Source organism: Cucurbita maxima, unplaced genomic scaffold (genome assembly GCF_002738345.1).
Source record: "Cucurbita maxima cultivar Rimu unplaced genomic scaffold, Cmax_1.0 Cma_Scf00003, whole genome shotgun sequence".
In the NCBI taxonomy this organism is placed as follows: domain Eukaryota; kingdom Viridiplantae; phylum Streptophyta; class Magnoliopsida; order Cucurbitales; family Cucurbitaceae; genus Cucurbita; species Cucurbita maxima.
This window is the reverse complement of record NW_019272019.1, coordinates 1,724,110-1,741,456: the sequence shown is the minus strand read 5'-3', so window position 1 is coordinate 1,741,456 and position 17,347 is coordinate 1,724,110. Positions and strand designations below refer to the sequence as shown.

Sequence of the window (17,347 nt, the reverse complement as noted above, 5' to 3'; positions counted from 1 at the left end):
TTTTTTTTTTTTTTTTTTTTTTTTTTTTTTTTGCTTAGGTCTTTTATTTTTTTTAGCTTCTCTAATGGTTCTAACAAATTGGTTCTTCACCTTCAGCCTTCTTGATAAACAGGATGACGGTGTTCAATAAAATCTGAGGAGCTTACTTTCAAATTTTTCTGTGTGTGTGTGTGAAGGAAACTCTCTGTGAGTAGTTAGCTGTGTTGACTCAGTTTTTTGTTTTTAGTGACAAGGGTCTAATATTCTAATATAGAATGCTGACTCATTAGTGAATTTGGTTTACCCCTTGTTATCTTGGTGAAGGGGTTTTCAAGAAACTTTACTTGGCCTTGGAATTTAAAATACATAAATAAGTGGCCCCAGGAGTAATTTATGTCAGTATTAGCACATTTCTATGGTTTTCTAATGGTGTGTTAATTAAGGAAGATTCATTACCTTGAACGTACACCCCAACCCCACAAAGGGAAAAGAGAAATTTAGAAAAAAAATGCTACTTTAAGTTCCACGTTCTGGGATTTCCTTTTACTCATTCGAGCACCAAAATGTTCTCACTTTCTATGCATGGTTACGATGTTATTTCTCAAGGTATGTACTGTGTTCAGTACTCTTCTCCCTTCCCATTGATTGCTGTCCTAGAATCTCTGACTTTGATATGTATTGTTTCTGAAAAGCTCCCATGTTCTTCATTCCAAAGCTATATTGGCTGCTGTACATATCTCAACTAGCATGTTTAGATTTATTTTTAATTTTCTGGTTTGAACTCTATATAATGATATGATATGCAGATGTCAAGTTTATTACAATCCTCACCGGCACAAAATTGGCTAAGTTCCCAAGGTAGTTCATCAGGTCTTATTGTGAAGAGAACCATCAGAGTGGACGTTCCTGTTGACAACTATCCCAATGTATGAACTATCATCATGTTTTATTTGTTTATCTATTTCTTCCCTTTTCATTTTTTTTTTCTTTCTGTTTTTGCTAATGGAACTGAATTGAACTTTGTTTGTAGTATAACTTTGTTGGCCGCCTCCTTGGACCTAGGGGAAACTCTCTCAAGCGAGTGGAGGCAAGTACTGATTGTCGAGTTTTGATTAGAGGGCGTGGTAGCATTAAGGATCCAGCTAGGGTAATTTACTATAACTTTCATGTTCTTATAATGTTGCATCTCATGATTGTTTTGCATATCCCTTTCATGATTGTAGAATTCATTTGCAATTATATTATATCGGAAAATAAAAAATTCTATCACTGAACTTCTAAGATGGTCCCACTCTAGTCTTCAAACTTGTAATTTTATCTATTACAACCTCGTTAAGAACGGTTGCTATGTTCTTTTCCATTAAAATAAATAAAATAACTTATTTTCACTTAATCTGCTAAGATTTTTAATTTTCTGTTGATTTTTTTCTTTTAAATCAGGGAATGATAGAGAGAATGGTTGTAACATGACTTGTATCTTTAAATTTGATAACTTCTCTTTATTTTTTAAAACTTTTTTAATATGAACATAAGGAGGTAGAGGTAAATCCTCCTCTCGTTTCTTCTATTTTCTCCAATCGCTCGCCCAGTCAGCTCTTTCATATCTGTCTCTCGATTAACTTCTACCCCCAGATCTTAGTTTCCTTGTCAACTCTCTTTTTTCCTTATGCTTCTATTACCCCCATTTATCCTTATTTGAAACCCTCTTTACCTCTCCTATGCCCTTATATTGGTATATTTATTGTTGATGAAGCACAATAGACAATTTAATAATATTGTTGGTTTTACTTTCGTTATTTATTCTTCAAAATATATTGGATTTTTTTTTAATATTTGAGGTTTTGCAAATCTCTGCCTTGAGAATCTGTTTTGTAATCCCAAGCCTTGATGGGGATCGTATCTTTTTCTTTTTTTATTTCCTTTCTTTAACACAATTTTGGTTTCCCATGATTTTTTATTAATATTACATTGAGTGTTTGGGATTAATTTTATGTAATTAAATATTTTAATTAATAAACGTATTGGATTAATGGATTAACTTTTAGTTATAAAATTTATGATGAACCTCTGCCTTCCTCCCTGGGGGAATTGGGACTGAATTGTGACTATCTTCATAGCTTAGGGTGAGTTTGTAATTTTCTCGGTATGTTTAATAGCATAGTTTACAGATTACCATAGGGCTGATGATGCAACGAATATAATGAATTGAACAAAAAATTAAAGGACTACCATATTGGTAGCTGTTAGGGGTAGTATTTTACAATTTTCTATTAATATACCCAAGGTTAAAATAGATTTTGAATCTTATTTCTCTTAATGTTTGTGTCAATTTGGCTCATGTGCTCTTATCATTTTCATTCTTGTGTGTAACCTTTGATTGAAACATATATTTCATCTCTAGAAATCTCATGTGGCGTGTTTTTTGTACACAACAATGAACTTAAATGTTGCCATCTTTTTCATGACGTGGAAGTCCAGTTTGCTTAGATCACTGATTTTTTTTGTGGTTGAGAAGTATAAAGGGGTGAATATGGGCAAGTTTTAAGAGGTTAATGGAAGCCTTTAAGAGATTATCTTGCTAGATGGAGACCTTTGTCGTAGGTTGCCTTCCTTATCGTGGGCTCTTCTTTTTGTAGGCCCTTGTATTCTTGTTTTAATGAAAGTTTGATTTTTCAAAAAAAAAAAAAAAAAAAGAAGAAGAAGAAGATAGCACAAGGATTGGGTGGACTTAAACGGCTCAAGTGGTTAAGAAAGGGTTGAATCTCTATCCCATTTTGAACTAAAATAATGGTTCTGGATTTTATTTTTCACTTTTATCTTATTATTACTTTAATTGTATGAGAAGCTAACTTTGATTGAGAAAGCCCTAACATACAAAAGTGACAAATAAAAACAGCCCACCAAAAGGGAAGCGCTTTGGTTTTGAAAAAAGACCTTTCCTTTGAAATAGGATTTTTTGAGTGGGGGTAATTTGCAGATAGATTGATGTCACTTTGAGAAATAGTAGCTTTAACTTTCTTGTGGAAGTATGGACTAAAGGAGGGACATGACCTATAATGTTGGAACTAGATAAAAGAATTATGTTGGTTTGATCATGGACAAGTGACAATCACTCAAGATGATTTCTTAGTAGTGCTTGTTAGGCAAGCTTCTACTTCCTTTTTTTGCGAGCCTATCTAAGCCCAAATTTTCAAGTTCTAGTGCCTGTTTCCTTTACCCCCATTTTTGCCGTTCACCTTTTCAACTTTTTAAATTCCTATATTATTAGAACTATCTGGCACATCTTGGGGTTAATCTTCCATGCCAAGTTTTCAAACAACTTGTCATGTTGTATTTTCATTTTTTCTCTTTGGTGGCAAGACCATCTTATCGTGTAATTTTAAAAAATCATAGGAACTAAATTGAAATAAAGGTCTAATTGTAGGAAAAATATATTTTTTAATATACATCTAAAGCAGCTTAAAAGGGAGGGCTTTTTGTTTTCTTTTTAACAAATGGACCATCCAGAAGTAAAAAGTTCTCTATTGAAGGATCCAATTGTTAGGAATGAGAGACAAAGGGTAGTTATAAAACCTTCTAGAAACATACACCTAAAGAAATCTACATCTTCTCCAGAAGACTCTTATTCCTTTTGACAATAGGAAAAAAAGACACACACCAATAGGCCCTTTGCATGCCTTTTAGGGTTGGGCTGAATTTAGCCTCCTCCATCATCAAGTAACACTCTTTACTATGATCGATAGACATGTTGAAAGTCTTCGCAAGGTTTTTGCAAATTTGACACACAAGTATTTTGGTTGTATCGCATCCTCTCATGAGTTGGACCAGTCACATACAAGTTGAAAGTTCCATCGAAGGCCATGATCCACTTAGTATTTCATGTGCATGCCACATCTGAAAAGGTCAACTCTGGGAGAGGCCTACACTATCTAATTGAGAATCCCCGTGTTTGACTGATGAGTTTGAATGGGTGGCTAAACCCCTCAATGTCATGGCCTTTGCAAGAATGAGGATTTGAAGGTGTGGGAATTACTGATACAGTGGAAATACTTACTTAAGCATGAGGCCAAATGGGAAGCACTCGACATTATCCTACAAAAATTTCCTAATCTTAAAGGACAAGGTGTTTTTGACCCCAGGGAAAATGTAAGACCTCTTATAGTATACTCTACATGTACAAGGAAGGGTAAAGTGTAATTACTCATGAGGGGAGTTTAGGTATACGTGTATTTTTTGGGAATATTGTATGTTTGTTTAGGGAAAGGTAGGATTTTATGTCGCTGCAAGTTTTTGTTTTGAATTGACATGGTAGGGAAAATGACTTACAACACCCACCACATCATGTCTTGATTGAAAATCCTCGAATAGAATTCCGTGGCCCCAGGACCAAAATGAAGACGAAATAAAAAATAAATTAATGCAATAACATCAATATATCTGGGCCGAGGGTTACAAAAATTATATAATATAAAATGGAATCACGTGGAGAAGGGAGGAAAAGGGCCATACACAGTTACTTCAGATAAGAAAGAGGGTATAGACTTAAAAAAAGAATGTAAAGTGGCTGGGCTAGTGTCTTGGGTCAATGCTATCAGAATTTTTGTTTAAGAATCTGGTTTGAATGGAGAGGCAGAGGAGGTTTTATATCTTGCTTATTCCTTCTTAGCATCTTGTAGGAGCTCCTTATCAATATCTTCTTCAAAATGTTCTTCTGAGTTTATGTACTTCTCTGTAATTATTCTATTTTTTATGACTATTGGGAGCTTTGTACAATCTTCGGTGCAGTTATGGGTGCATTCCATATTTGACCTCCCATTCGATGAGTTATCCTTATGAATAGGTCTTTACAAAGTAGTTTTGATAGAGTTCTAGGCAGTTTCTTGTAATGGACGTGGTTGCCAATTTTTTTCCTAGATCAAATGATACCTCACAGAGACACCAATTCCTATATGTTAATGAAAATATTTGGAAGTCAAATTTGGTATTTCAAAAATGTTTAGAGTGAAAATGTTCTTTTGCTTCTCTTCGCGCTCTCTATCTCTCTTCATTTCTTGCTTACTCTGACCTTAAAATTTTAGAAGGATTTTTATTTGTAGCATAGTCACGTCAGTTCTTGTCTTCAAGGGAGGTTAAGTATCCTTGTTTAGTGTCTCCTTCAGGCATAAATTCTAATATATACTATTGTACGTAATGATGTTTATTTCATTTTAAAGTAGCTTATACATGTTTTTTTTTTCACATTTGTTATGCCTGGGAGTCGACTTTTCTTCTGTAGCATTAAAATATTAGGATCTAAATTCTGTGTATGATGAAGGTACCAAGTTTATTATATTGTTCAATGCCTTGCAGGAAGAAATGATGAGAGGAAAACCGGGTTATGAGCATTTGAACGAGCCTCTCCACATCCTAGTCGAGGCAGAATTGCCAGTTGAAATAATTGATGCTCGCCTTATGCAAGCCCGTGAGATTCTCGAGGACTTGCTCAAACCAATGGTGTGTATCTTTTGAGATCTATATATTTTGGTTGCTATGTTGACGACTTAATTGTTCTTACTGACATCATTTCTTTTTCTTATTTTGTCTTCCTATTAATTATATATTTAGGATGAATCTCACGATTTCTACAAGAAGCAACAGCTACGAGAGCTAGCTATGCTTAATGGCACACTTCGTGAGGAGGGTTCGCCCATGTCCAGTTCCGTGTCTCCCTTCCACAATAGCCTCGGAATGAAGAGAGCCAAAACTAGGGGGTAAATGAACTGCTCCTTCATAGAAAAGGCTTTTTGGAGATTGTTTTCTAGTGTCTGGGAGTAATCAGCAGTCCCATTCCAAGGTGTTGCCTGCAGCCAATGCCTTAAACTGCAATCGGGGCACTCGCACGCTTACGTGCAGGTTCTTACTAAAATTTATATGGTGTGTTTATGTAATATTTGGAAAGAGAAGATAATGTACTGACATGGAAATGTCAAGCAGTTAAGAATTATTAGCGAGTGGGGGGGCTTGCTTATATATATATATATATATATATATATATATATATATATTTGTTGCTTTAGGAGTAAAATGGTTTGAAAAATCTCTCCAACAATTTAATGTGTGTTGTTTACTAGGCTTTTTTTTAATAAGGTTATTATGGAAGTTCTGAATATTTTGTAGGGTGGTGGGTTCTTTTGGGACTTTAGAAAGACAAAAGGCCAAGGCTTGTAAGGGAATGTGATGCACAGGAAACATTGGTTTATTAAGTTTGTCTTTTGTTTCAGTTCGTCTGCTTTGTAATAGGCGTAGTAGAATTACCCCCCGCCCCGAAAAACATTCTTTATTATTTTTTATTTCTTTCTTTCTTATATGGTCTAGAGATTGAAAAGCTTTGTCTATATTTGCCTTCTAAGATCTGTATCATTATTAATTTTGTTCTTCTTCAAAATTTTTGCTCGAGCTTCAGTTTTGTACTCAGGATATTACAATGATGTATCTTAACTAATCTTTTATACTACTTAGTAGTCTTGAAAGATTTTGAAATATGTTTTTCAAGGCAAACTGTCTTCCAGTCTGCCTTAGAAGATCTACTCGCATTCGGCTCCATATGCTCGAGAAGATGACATCTTGCTTCTCAAAAAGGACTTGGACTCATAGTTGACAGGTTGAACCAGACAGTCGGCCTGATGATGCTGCTGCTCGAACACCATTTGAGCCAAGGTTTGAATAATCTAATCTTTTTGCTTCAATTTCAAGTAACAATTTAATGAATTGAAATGCTTGAGATGCAAAGTTGTTTGTGAATGCAATAAATGATGTTAGATTCTAGACTTGCATTGCAAAGATCATAGGTAGTTTGGTATAACAACAATTTTCTTTGCGATTAGTATCTGTGATATGACTTTCCTTTGTGATTATAGACAACATAAGTATTCACTTTTGTGAAATTTCATAATATTTACCTCATCTAGGGAAAGTAAGTTGCCTTATTAATTCCCTTTTCTTTCATCTCTCCTGTCCTACCTACCTAACCCTTAGCTTATCTGTGTTCTTAATTTTGGAATTTAGGATGGTTGGTACTTTCCATATATGTTCTTTAATAGATTTTCTCTCAGATGTCCATGCCTACCAAATTTAATAAATTTAGATATGTTAAGCCCCAGATAATGTAAACTTTGTTTTTGCTGTACAAAGGTGTAGGAACCTGGATTTGGTAACTTTTATCTGGTAACTTTGTATTTGGTCTGTGAGGACTGCCTTGAATTGGTTAAAATTATTTTTTACAAGCTTGGGTTTTTGTCAAAGGTTAGCAAAAATTCGTTATCGTTTCGAGACACATCTCTTTCTATTTTGGTTCTTTTGGATTAGAATCCTTTTCTTTTGGAGGATTGGTTTTTTTGTGTGTCTTGTATTTTCTTTCATGTGATCTCTATGGATTACGAGTCTAACCTATAAGTCGAACATTCTTTAGAAACATTATGATTTTGACCACAAATATTTTACAATGGGCTCGATACGAATTAGAAGTGAAAGAATGATGTCTCTGTCTTAATATGATTATTATTGTTATAATTTGAAGTCTTTGGACCTCCTCCCTCAGAAGCTTATACAAAAAGCGTTCTTAACATGAGTTGGAGCTTGACTTCACACCTACTCTCAACCTTCTCTGACATTAGAGAAAGGTCAGTTTCGTACCTTTTCATTGTCTGTGGAAAAATAAATTCTTATTGTTATAATTATTAATTTTGGATATAATTTATTAGTGTTCTTCGAGGCTTTTTTTTGTCATTGTCTACTTACATATAACTGTTTCATTATAAAAAAAAATTAGAGAGTAAAAAGACCCTTTTGCCCCTAGGGATCCGGAAATCTTCTGGGCCCAAATTGGTGCCAATATATGGACCCAATAGGGGGCCATGGCTGAGCCAATTACTAGGATATGACCATTGTGAAAAAAGGGCCAAGGAAGGTAATCAATGAAGTGTTTGTGTCCAAAAAGAGAGAATTCAGTGCTTTGAAGAGGTAGATAGCTGAAGGGAAATCATTACACCTATAATATCATTCCACACATCTTCTCACCTTCTATCCCATCCCATCCCTTTCACAATCATATATTTTACATGAGTGGATATGTTTTTATTGAATGGGTTTTTTTCTTTGAGTTGATATGAGCTGTGGAAAATTCAAATTTACGACCTCTTGGTCAATACCACATTTTAGTCGATAGTTTATGTTTTGTGTTAGTTTAGTTGATATTGGCGATGAGATATTCAAATTTCTAGTCTCTTAGTCAATAGTATATGTTTTGTGTTGTCTGAGTTGATATTGACGGTTGAAAATACAATTTATGACCTCTTAGTTGGTAGTATATGCTTTGTGTCAGTTGAGTTGATATGAGCAGAGAGATTCAAATTTCTAACATCTTGCTCATTACTGCATTCATATTTTGTTTCAGTGAGTTATGCTTATATTGACATTTCAAATATTCGTTCTGTTTAATTCTCGAACTTTTAGGTATTTTAATTATATTGATTGAACATCTAAAAATCTAGGTAAAACCTTCCCAAAGTTGCCCTTGCATTACTGCAAGAAGAAGATTACCTTTAGTAGTGAGAGAAAGTGGGGCTCAGGAGAGAGAGAATAGGATATATGAGCCTTTGAAAGGGATCGGAAATTGTAGGGTATCCTCCCACGTGACCTCTGGCAGAGCCCTACAGAAGGCAGAGTATAGGTACAATTATATGCCCATTATGCAATTCTCTGCATTTAAGAGAGAGAGAAGAAAAAGGCCTGTTTTTGACAAGCCATGGAGGCAGAAAGAACGTTAACGACATGTCCCTTTTAACCCACAAAAACCCACTCATAATACTCCAATGGCTAACCAACAAACATCTCAAACCACCCCCCCTCCTCCTCTCATTTTGTTTGTTTTTAATTTGTTTTGTTCTTGAGATGGAGAAATATGGGGTTTCTTTTCAATCAAGTTATTGTTCTTGGGGATCATTTAAATTATTGCCTCTTTGGAGATTATGAGGTTTTTTTCTAAAATTAAATGTTGGGTTTTGTTTAGTTCTATTAGTGGAAATTGTGGGTTTTGTTTGAATTTAGTTTCTTTCAAAAGTGTTCTCAAAAAGTCCACTTTTTTCCTTTTCTATGAAGATTTAAACTCGGAGTGAATATGGAAGAGTATTCGCTTTTAAATCATACAACTAAATATCGGTGTGCAATTCTCGATTAAGCAGGAAACGGGAGCACGAGTAGAAAAGGAAATTCTCGATTACGTAGGGAGCATAACACGAGTAGAGTAGAAATAGAAAGAATAGGAAAATATGATTTAGTTTTTATTAAGAAATTTTAAAAATTATTTATGTAAAAGTTAAACCAATTCAAAATGGATTTTCTTATAAGGAGAAATTTTTTTAATGAAAATATATTGGAAGGACATAACATCAAATAGCTGCACAAAAGTTCTAATTCTACCCTACTCTATGAATGTTTGTAACCTTATACTACCGATTTTTATTCTTCAATCTTGAAAACATTGTTCAGTAGACCTCCCTCCTCCCCGGTACCCAATTTACTCGTTTTTACGATCATCGCTATCGTATAACTTACTAACACGAGGGGTATTGTTTTACAACATATTTTGAATAAATTATTCTCTTAATTATTTGCTTAAATAGATAAAAATTAATTTTTTTTTTCTTTTGAAAGGTTCCTATCGTGGACAATATCATATCATTGTGGAGAGTCGTGTTCGTCTAACGTGGTATCAGAGTCATGCCCTAAACTTAGTCGTGTCAATAGATTGACAAATCCTCGAATGTCGAACAAAGGACTCCAAAAAGAAAAAAATGAGGCTAAAAAATCCAAAGTGCTCTGGAACAATTAGGAGATTTTCTAGAAGAAATATGGGGTTCTGCTTCTAGTGGCAACATGCTATGGTGTGGCGGTCCCACTTATGGGGTCAAATCAATACGTTCGAAGAAGAAAGATTGGAATATCAATCTCAATCCCATCAATCGAATCGTTTTTTCGAGAAAGACGAGACATTTAAGTCATACAAGTAAAGAGATATATTCATTGATAAGAAAAATAAAAAATGGAAGCGGTGATTGGATTGATGATAAAATAGAATCCTAGGTCTCGAACAGTGATTCGATTAATGATAAAGAAAGAGAATTATTGGTTCAGTTCTCCACCTTAACGACAGAAAAAAGGATTGATCAAATTCTATTGAATCTGACTCATAGTGATCATTTATCAAAGAATGACTCTGGTTATCAAATGATTGAACAACCGGGAGTAATTTACTTACGATACTTAGTTGACATTCATAAAAAGTATCTAATGAATTATGAGTTCAATACATCCTGTTTAGCAGAAAGACGAACATTCCTTACTCATTATCAGACAATCACTTATTCACAAACCTCGTATGGGTATTTTAGTGAGGTTCTATAGGAACTGGACGATCCTATTTGGTCAAATACCTAGCAACAAACTCCTATCTTCCTTTCATTACAGTATTTCTGAACAAGTTCCCGAATAACAACCCTAAGGGTTTTCTTATTGATGATAGTGACGATATGGATCATAGTGGCGATATTGATGATAGTGACGATATCGACCGTGACCTTGGTACGGAGCTGGAGCTTCTAACTATGATAAATGTGCCGCTAACTATGGATATGATACCGAAAATAGATCGATTTTATATCACCCTTCAATTCGAATTAGCAAAAGCAATGTCTCCTTGCATAATATGGATTCCAAACATTCATGATCTAGATGTGAATGCGTCGAATTACTTATCCCTTGTCTATTAGTGAACTATCTCTCCAAGGATTGTGAAAAATATTCCACTAGAAATATTAGTGAATTATCCCTAAATTATGGGGAGACATACTTTGTTCGAGGGGAGGTGTTAGATGAAAGTGTCCCACATTGGTTAATTTAGGGAATGGCCATGAGTTTATAATCTAAGAATACACTCTCCAATTCTTTTGGGGAATCTCAAATCAAAGCCACGAGAGCTTATGCTAAAGGGAAGAAAAAAAAAAAAAAAAAAAAAAAAAATTCTCCATCTTATAATTTTTAAAAATAAAAACAAAATTTTAAATTTCAAAAAGACACGTGGCTTGATCTCTTCTTAAAACTACCAAACCTGTCGGTCACCATTTTTGTCGGCGTTTTTTTTTTCTCTCTCTTAATAATAATAATAATATAATTTATTTATTTATTTATTTTGGATGAAGATTAAATTAAATATATATTTTAAAAAAAACTGATTTTGTTTAAAATAAAATTTTAACTAAATTAATAAAAATACACATAAACTTTATAATTTATCTAAAAAATACCTTTAATTTTTTTTAAAAATGACAAAAAGTAATATTTTCTTTCATAAATATCAGCTTTTCAAAAATTTTATTAACTTTGAAAGATACCTTTAAACCTTTTTTAAAAATTTCAAAAACATTTTTAATTTTTTAAAAGTTTAAAAATATGTTTACTATTAATATGGCAAAATAACTTTCAAATTTTACTGTCTATTTTTTTTTACTACTTTTAAAATTTTATGGATACACAGTTTTGCCCGTTTTTTTAAGAATATTATTAAAAAAAATAAAGTTTTGAATATAATTTTATTAATTTAATCTAAAGTTTTCACCCAATACTATTATTCTTACCAATTTAATGCTTGCCTATGTTTGGGAGAGCATTTATAAATATACCCAATTTTTCATTTATAGGTAACGTTTTAATAATCCCATGAAGAAATATATATATATATATATAGACATATATTACTATTTTTTTGAACTCGGACGTTCAAACCTCGTACTCTATTTGTAGAGGTATAACTTTAAAAAAATCTCCGCTAAATCATGGGTTTGGTTTTTATTATACTCTCGAGCTTCTAATGTTTTCATTTTTAGCCCTTAAATTCATATACGAGAATATATAAATCGTTAAACTTCTCTGTCTATAAATTTATCACCAAAAATCTTGAAGGGTTGTTTCGAAAATTTTCAATTAATCTCATAGTTGGAATACATTTATGATGATTTAATGTGTATAATGTACATACCAAACTTAACGGGTGTTAGTCATAAGTTAAGTAACGTTTGAGAACACGTATGCCATCTTTTGAACGTCTCATTTGAAATTATTAAAAGAGCATTTTTGTGAGACCGCATATCAGTTGGAGAACATAACAACGAAATATTTCTTATAAGGGTGTGAAAACCTCTCCCTAGTAGACGTGTTTTAAAACCGTTAGATGACGACGATACGTTACGTAACGAGCCAAAACAGACAATATCTGCAAACAGTAAACTTTGGCTTTTATAATTTTACTTCTATTAATGATGAAAGATTTGACTATCCAATTCGATGCAATATAGGTATATACGGCTAGGTTGAAAACAGGAATGAAACATTTCTTTATAAGGGTGTGGAAACCTCTCCCTAATAGACGCGTTTTAAAATCGTGTGACTAATAGTGGTACGTAATGAGCTAAAGTGAACAATATTTGCTAGCGGTGGACTTTGATTATTACGATTTTACTTTTGTTAACGGTGAGCGCTAATTTTCAATTGTACCAAAAAAAAAATGATTTTAGAAAAATATATTTTTAAAAATGGTCCAATTATTTCATAATTGAAAATTGTCTTAAAGAATTCCATTAATGACTTTAAATTCCTTTTTATTTTATTAATTTAATGTAAACTATTTACGATTTAAAATTTAAAATTTCCTTTAATTTCCCAAATATTTTTACTTTTATAAAATATCTCTCACTCTCTTGTAAAGCGACACGTGGACCCATGAATTGCAAGTGGCCCAAAAGGTTGAAAGGGAAGCCTCCAATATTCCACGATATTTTTCAAATATTATTATTTTTAAATAAAAAATATTCTAAATTTAATTTATTCTTCAATATCCCAATTTTTTTTTTTTTTTTTACTCTTTTAAAATCCCTTTATATTATAAAATAGACTTTATTAATACATCATATTATATATATATATATATATATATATATATATATATAGCTAATTAAAATATCTCGATAACTGCATTGAAAACGATATACGAGTCAACTAAAACTTTTAGCTTCTTTTTTTTCATTCTACGTGATTTTTCTCCATCTCGACCTGATATCCCCGAGCCGTTTTCTTTTTGTTTTACAAATTACATCTTCTCTAAATTAGAAATTTACCGTTGAAACACTTGAAGGCCCGGTGGGATTTTCTCCTAGCCCGAGTTTGACATCAACACGATAGCCCATGTTTGGATACTAACGCTCACCATTTTTTGTTTGATCCAAAGATTCATCAACGAGTATATGTGATTGTGTCTGATTGTTTCTTCAAGACTCGTCGTTTTTTATTTATCGCTTAATAATCTCGGGCTCTTTCTCTTTGTTACTCGGTCCTCTCTTTGGTACTCATACTTGAGTCTAACAATTATTTGAGTAGAAAACGAACGTTTGACCTCTTAATCGATGATATATATCTTAACTAGTTGAACTATGCTCAAGGTGAAGATACAATTTTTTTAAAAAATTTAAATAAATAATTTTAAATTTTAAATGGCATAGATTAAATTATTATGAATTTAACCTACTGGGACTAAATTATGATAAACTAACGTCTCGGAACTATATGAAGGTCATAAAACCCTAAATTTTTAGTTTCAACATTTTCATTTCGAGATTCAGATTTCTGTTGTGAACTAAGAATTCGAAGAGGAAATTTCTCTCGATCTCGAATTGAGACTCGCCCCACTGAGTAAGGTTTGCTCGGGGAACCTATCCCCCGATCTCTTTCGAAAAACAAACCACACATTTATAATAACCAATAGCTCCCGCTCTTCTCTTCTCCTACACAAAAATAAAAAAATAAAAAAAAATCAATCCTATAGCTCCGGCTTCTCTCGTGCATACGTCGTTTGACCGTAGGTGGCGCGAGAACAAATAGGCTTAACTCACTTGTTGCTCTCTGTTTTCTAAAACTTTCTTCTTGAACTTGAGCCAAAGGCACGAGCATACGTCACTTGACCGTAGGTAATGTGAGAACGAATAAGCTTAACTCACTTGTTGCTCCCTTTTTTCCAAAACGTTCTTCTTAAACTAGGGCCAGAGACTCGAACATACGTCGCTTGACCATAGGCGACGCAATAACAAATAAGCTTAGCTCACTTGTCGCTAAGAAGTGAGTCCCATAGCATTACAAGTCAGCTGTCATCAAAGTGCGATTGTGACAATTAAAGAGTAATTTTAAAATAAAATATTAACTAAAGTTATTTTAAAAAAAGTTTTTGACACAAATATTTTTATTTTTATTTTTATTAATCTAGCTGGCATTAAGGTTAAAAAGGTAAGAAATTATGAGTGAAATAGAAGAAGATGAGAGGCTTAGGGCCGGCGGGGGTTTGACCATGGAAGGGGATTGGTCAATATTCTTCTTCCTCTTCCTCGTTTCCACATGTCCAGAAAATCGGCGCGTAAACCTAAATTGAATCGTCAGACAGAAATCACGGGCCGATTTTTCTCTCTCTCCTCCAAGAATGTTTGTTAAATTGGAATGAGAGAGAGAGAGAGTTTTGGCGTTTCGCTTATGTCTGCCGAGGTGAAAGCGACTCGTCGGTACAATCCCCACCCCTTTCGGAGTCAACGTTCTTGTTGTCACACTGTACGATATCTAGCTCTCGCTCTCATACCATTTGTAACGACTTAAACCCACTATTAGCAGATATTATTATATTTGAGATTTCCTTCATCTCACAATTCACTCCTTTGAGGTCTTATTGTCCTCGCTTGCATATCGCCCGTGTCTGACTCTGATAGTAATGAGTCAAGCCCACCCTAACAGATGTTGTTCTCTTTGGACTTTCCGTTCGTGGGTTTTTGCTCAAAATTTTAAAACATTATTTGATGTCCCAATTGTGGAAGAGAACAAACCACCATTTATAAGGATGTGAAAACCTTACTCTTATAGATGCATTTTAAAGCTCTGAGTGAAAACTCGAAAGCAAAAATAAATATCACAATTACACTTACCCCTTAAAAAAAAGTTAAATAATATTTTAATTATGGTATTTTATATTTTATTTTAGTCTTTCTTTTTTTAACCTCTAATTTTAGTCTTTTTATTTTTTTAATAAATCCTAATTTTAATTATTAATTTCTTAAAAAATGGGCTAAATAATAATAATAATAATATTTAAGTAAAAAAATGGTCCATTTTCTCAAAAAAAAAAAAACAATTTATTACGTATTAAATAAGGATTAATACGAAATAAGAAAAAAAGGAGTAAAAATGAAATTTAAAAATGGTAGAAATTAAAAAACTGACCAAACACAAACTCAGTCCTGTCACTTCGTCGTTTCCCCTCCACCAAAGTCGAAGCCGATCCCGGACCCTAAGTCGCCACCGCCGCCGCGAACTTTTCAGACACATCCGAGTAATAGTCGACATTAATTACGAAACTGCAACAAGTCGTCGTTTCATTATCATTCTTTAATCAAACTCTAGAGACTAGAACCATCGTTTTCAACGTCAATTCCTCCTGCCCTAATTACGCTATTAAAACGACAAACTCCTCCCGCGTTTTGCCCGTTCTTTGCTGCGGCAGCGGATTTCGTCGTCAGCGTTCCTTTTTCTTACCTTTTTTGAGTCGAGTCGGGTCAGGTTGGGTCTATGAGTGCCGTCTTTCCAAACCGCCTCGATTTAGAGTTGGTTGAATTTATGAGGGCTTTACTAACACACAAACAATTTTGGGAATCAAATTTTTGCCATTTTCAAAAAGAATAATAAATGTCATAATTAATTATGCTTAATTTAATAATTTATGTGATAATTATTTATTTTTTAAAATTATATTTATTTTCTGGTTTTTTAATATAATCATCTAAAAAATAATTAATTTATAATTATGTTTTTTTAATAAATAATAACAATTTTTTTAAAAATAAAATAAAATAAATTACTAAAAGTTGATAAGAGAAGGGTGGGGTACTCAATTTTACTTTACCTATAAAACAAATTTTCTAGTATATTTATTTAATTAAAAAGATAACGTAAAATTCGAATAATTATAAATTATTATTTAAAAAATAATTTAATTACAATCAAAATGTTTAAAAAAAAAACATGTTTATTTTTATTTTTTATACAACATGAACTTAAATCTTGTTTAATTACTCGAATGAGGATATTTGTTTTTTAATTTATTTTAATTATTTTATTTAATTACTTTCACTTTTAAAATTGGATATTAAAATTATTATTTTTAAATATTTATAATTGTTAAAATTTAGGTTATTTTATTCCTATTTAGATAAAAAAAAATTATTAAAATTAAATTATTTATTATTGGGAATATAAGTACAAGTAAAAAGCAGCCTTATAAACGTGTAACCTTGAGTAGTTCCAATTTAAGTAAGTTGTCTAGGTGGCACCTGTGGGTCCCTCATAAATTAATATATAATTATTTGTTGTGTTATTTTATTTTATTTAAATTTAATATAATTATGAATACTGAGAAAAATATTGTCTAATTACGAACAATATCATGAGTTTATAATTAAGGAAGGTTGTCTCTTTTGTGGGTCGTTAGAAGCACGTGCGCGAAAAAAACAGGGTCATAGTCGTTACTTTTTATATTGGAACTGCCTTAGAACTTGAGCAAAAAGCTGCCAATAATACCCCAACAACTGTGGAACGAAAATTGACTATGAGCGAAATTATTCTCGGGTGTTGGTTGTCGATCATGCATGTCAAAACGGGCTAATTAAGGTTTTCAAAAATATATCAATACTGACTAAGTTTTTTTAGGGTTCGTACTTCAAACGACCCAAGTTTTCAAATTAAGATTTCAGTTTTAAGCCAATACGTACAGTGTTATATACTATTTTTCTTAAACAAAAAAATAAAATTAGGAAAGTTTATGTTCAGAGTGGATAGTATCATACCAACCAATGTGAAAGGTTCATGATTCCTAACATGATCACAATCATACCCTTAACGTAGTCATGTCACAAATAAAGATGTCGTGAGTCTCAAACGTGTAGTTAAAGTGACTCAATTATCGAACAAATGATTTACTTTGTTCAAGTTCGATGTACGCAATATCGTTTTTATATTATTTTATAAAATTACAATATTACCCTTTATATTTTATAAATATTATCTAAATTTTTTTTTCGGGAATGTTATTTTTTTAAAAATATAATTTGACCTATAAATTATCTAGAAAATATTACTAATTAAATATTAATTTTTTTAAAAATATTTCCATAAAAATTAGGAGGTAATCGGAGGGTATAAAGGTAAAACTAAATAAATAAAATAATAATAATAATAACAAAGAGTTGAGCCG

At 32.5% G+C, this 17,347-nt stretch overlaps 1 protein-coding gene across 1 annotated transcript in view; it reads left to right on the top strand.

Moving 5' to 3' along the window:
* LOC111476978 (KH domain-containing protein At5g56140-like) overlaps window positions 1-6,385 on the top strand; it is a 9,069-nt gene extending 2,684 nt beyond the window's left edge. Inside the window, exons 4-7 of the mRNA XM_023120865.1 lie at window positions 786-905; window positions 1,010-1,126; window positions 5,329-5,472; window positions 5,584-6,385. Coding sequence (XP_022976633.1) covers window positions 786-905; window positions 1,010-1,126; window positions 5,329-5,472; window positions 5,584-5,733 — 531 coding nt within the window. The 3' untranslated portion in view covers window positions 5,734-6,385. The remainder of the gene's footprint in view (window positions 1-785; window positions 906-1,009; window positions 1,127-5,328; window positions 5,473-5,583) is intronic.
* Window positions 6,386-17,347: the final 10,962 nt, after the last annotated feature.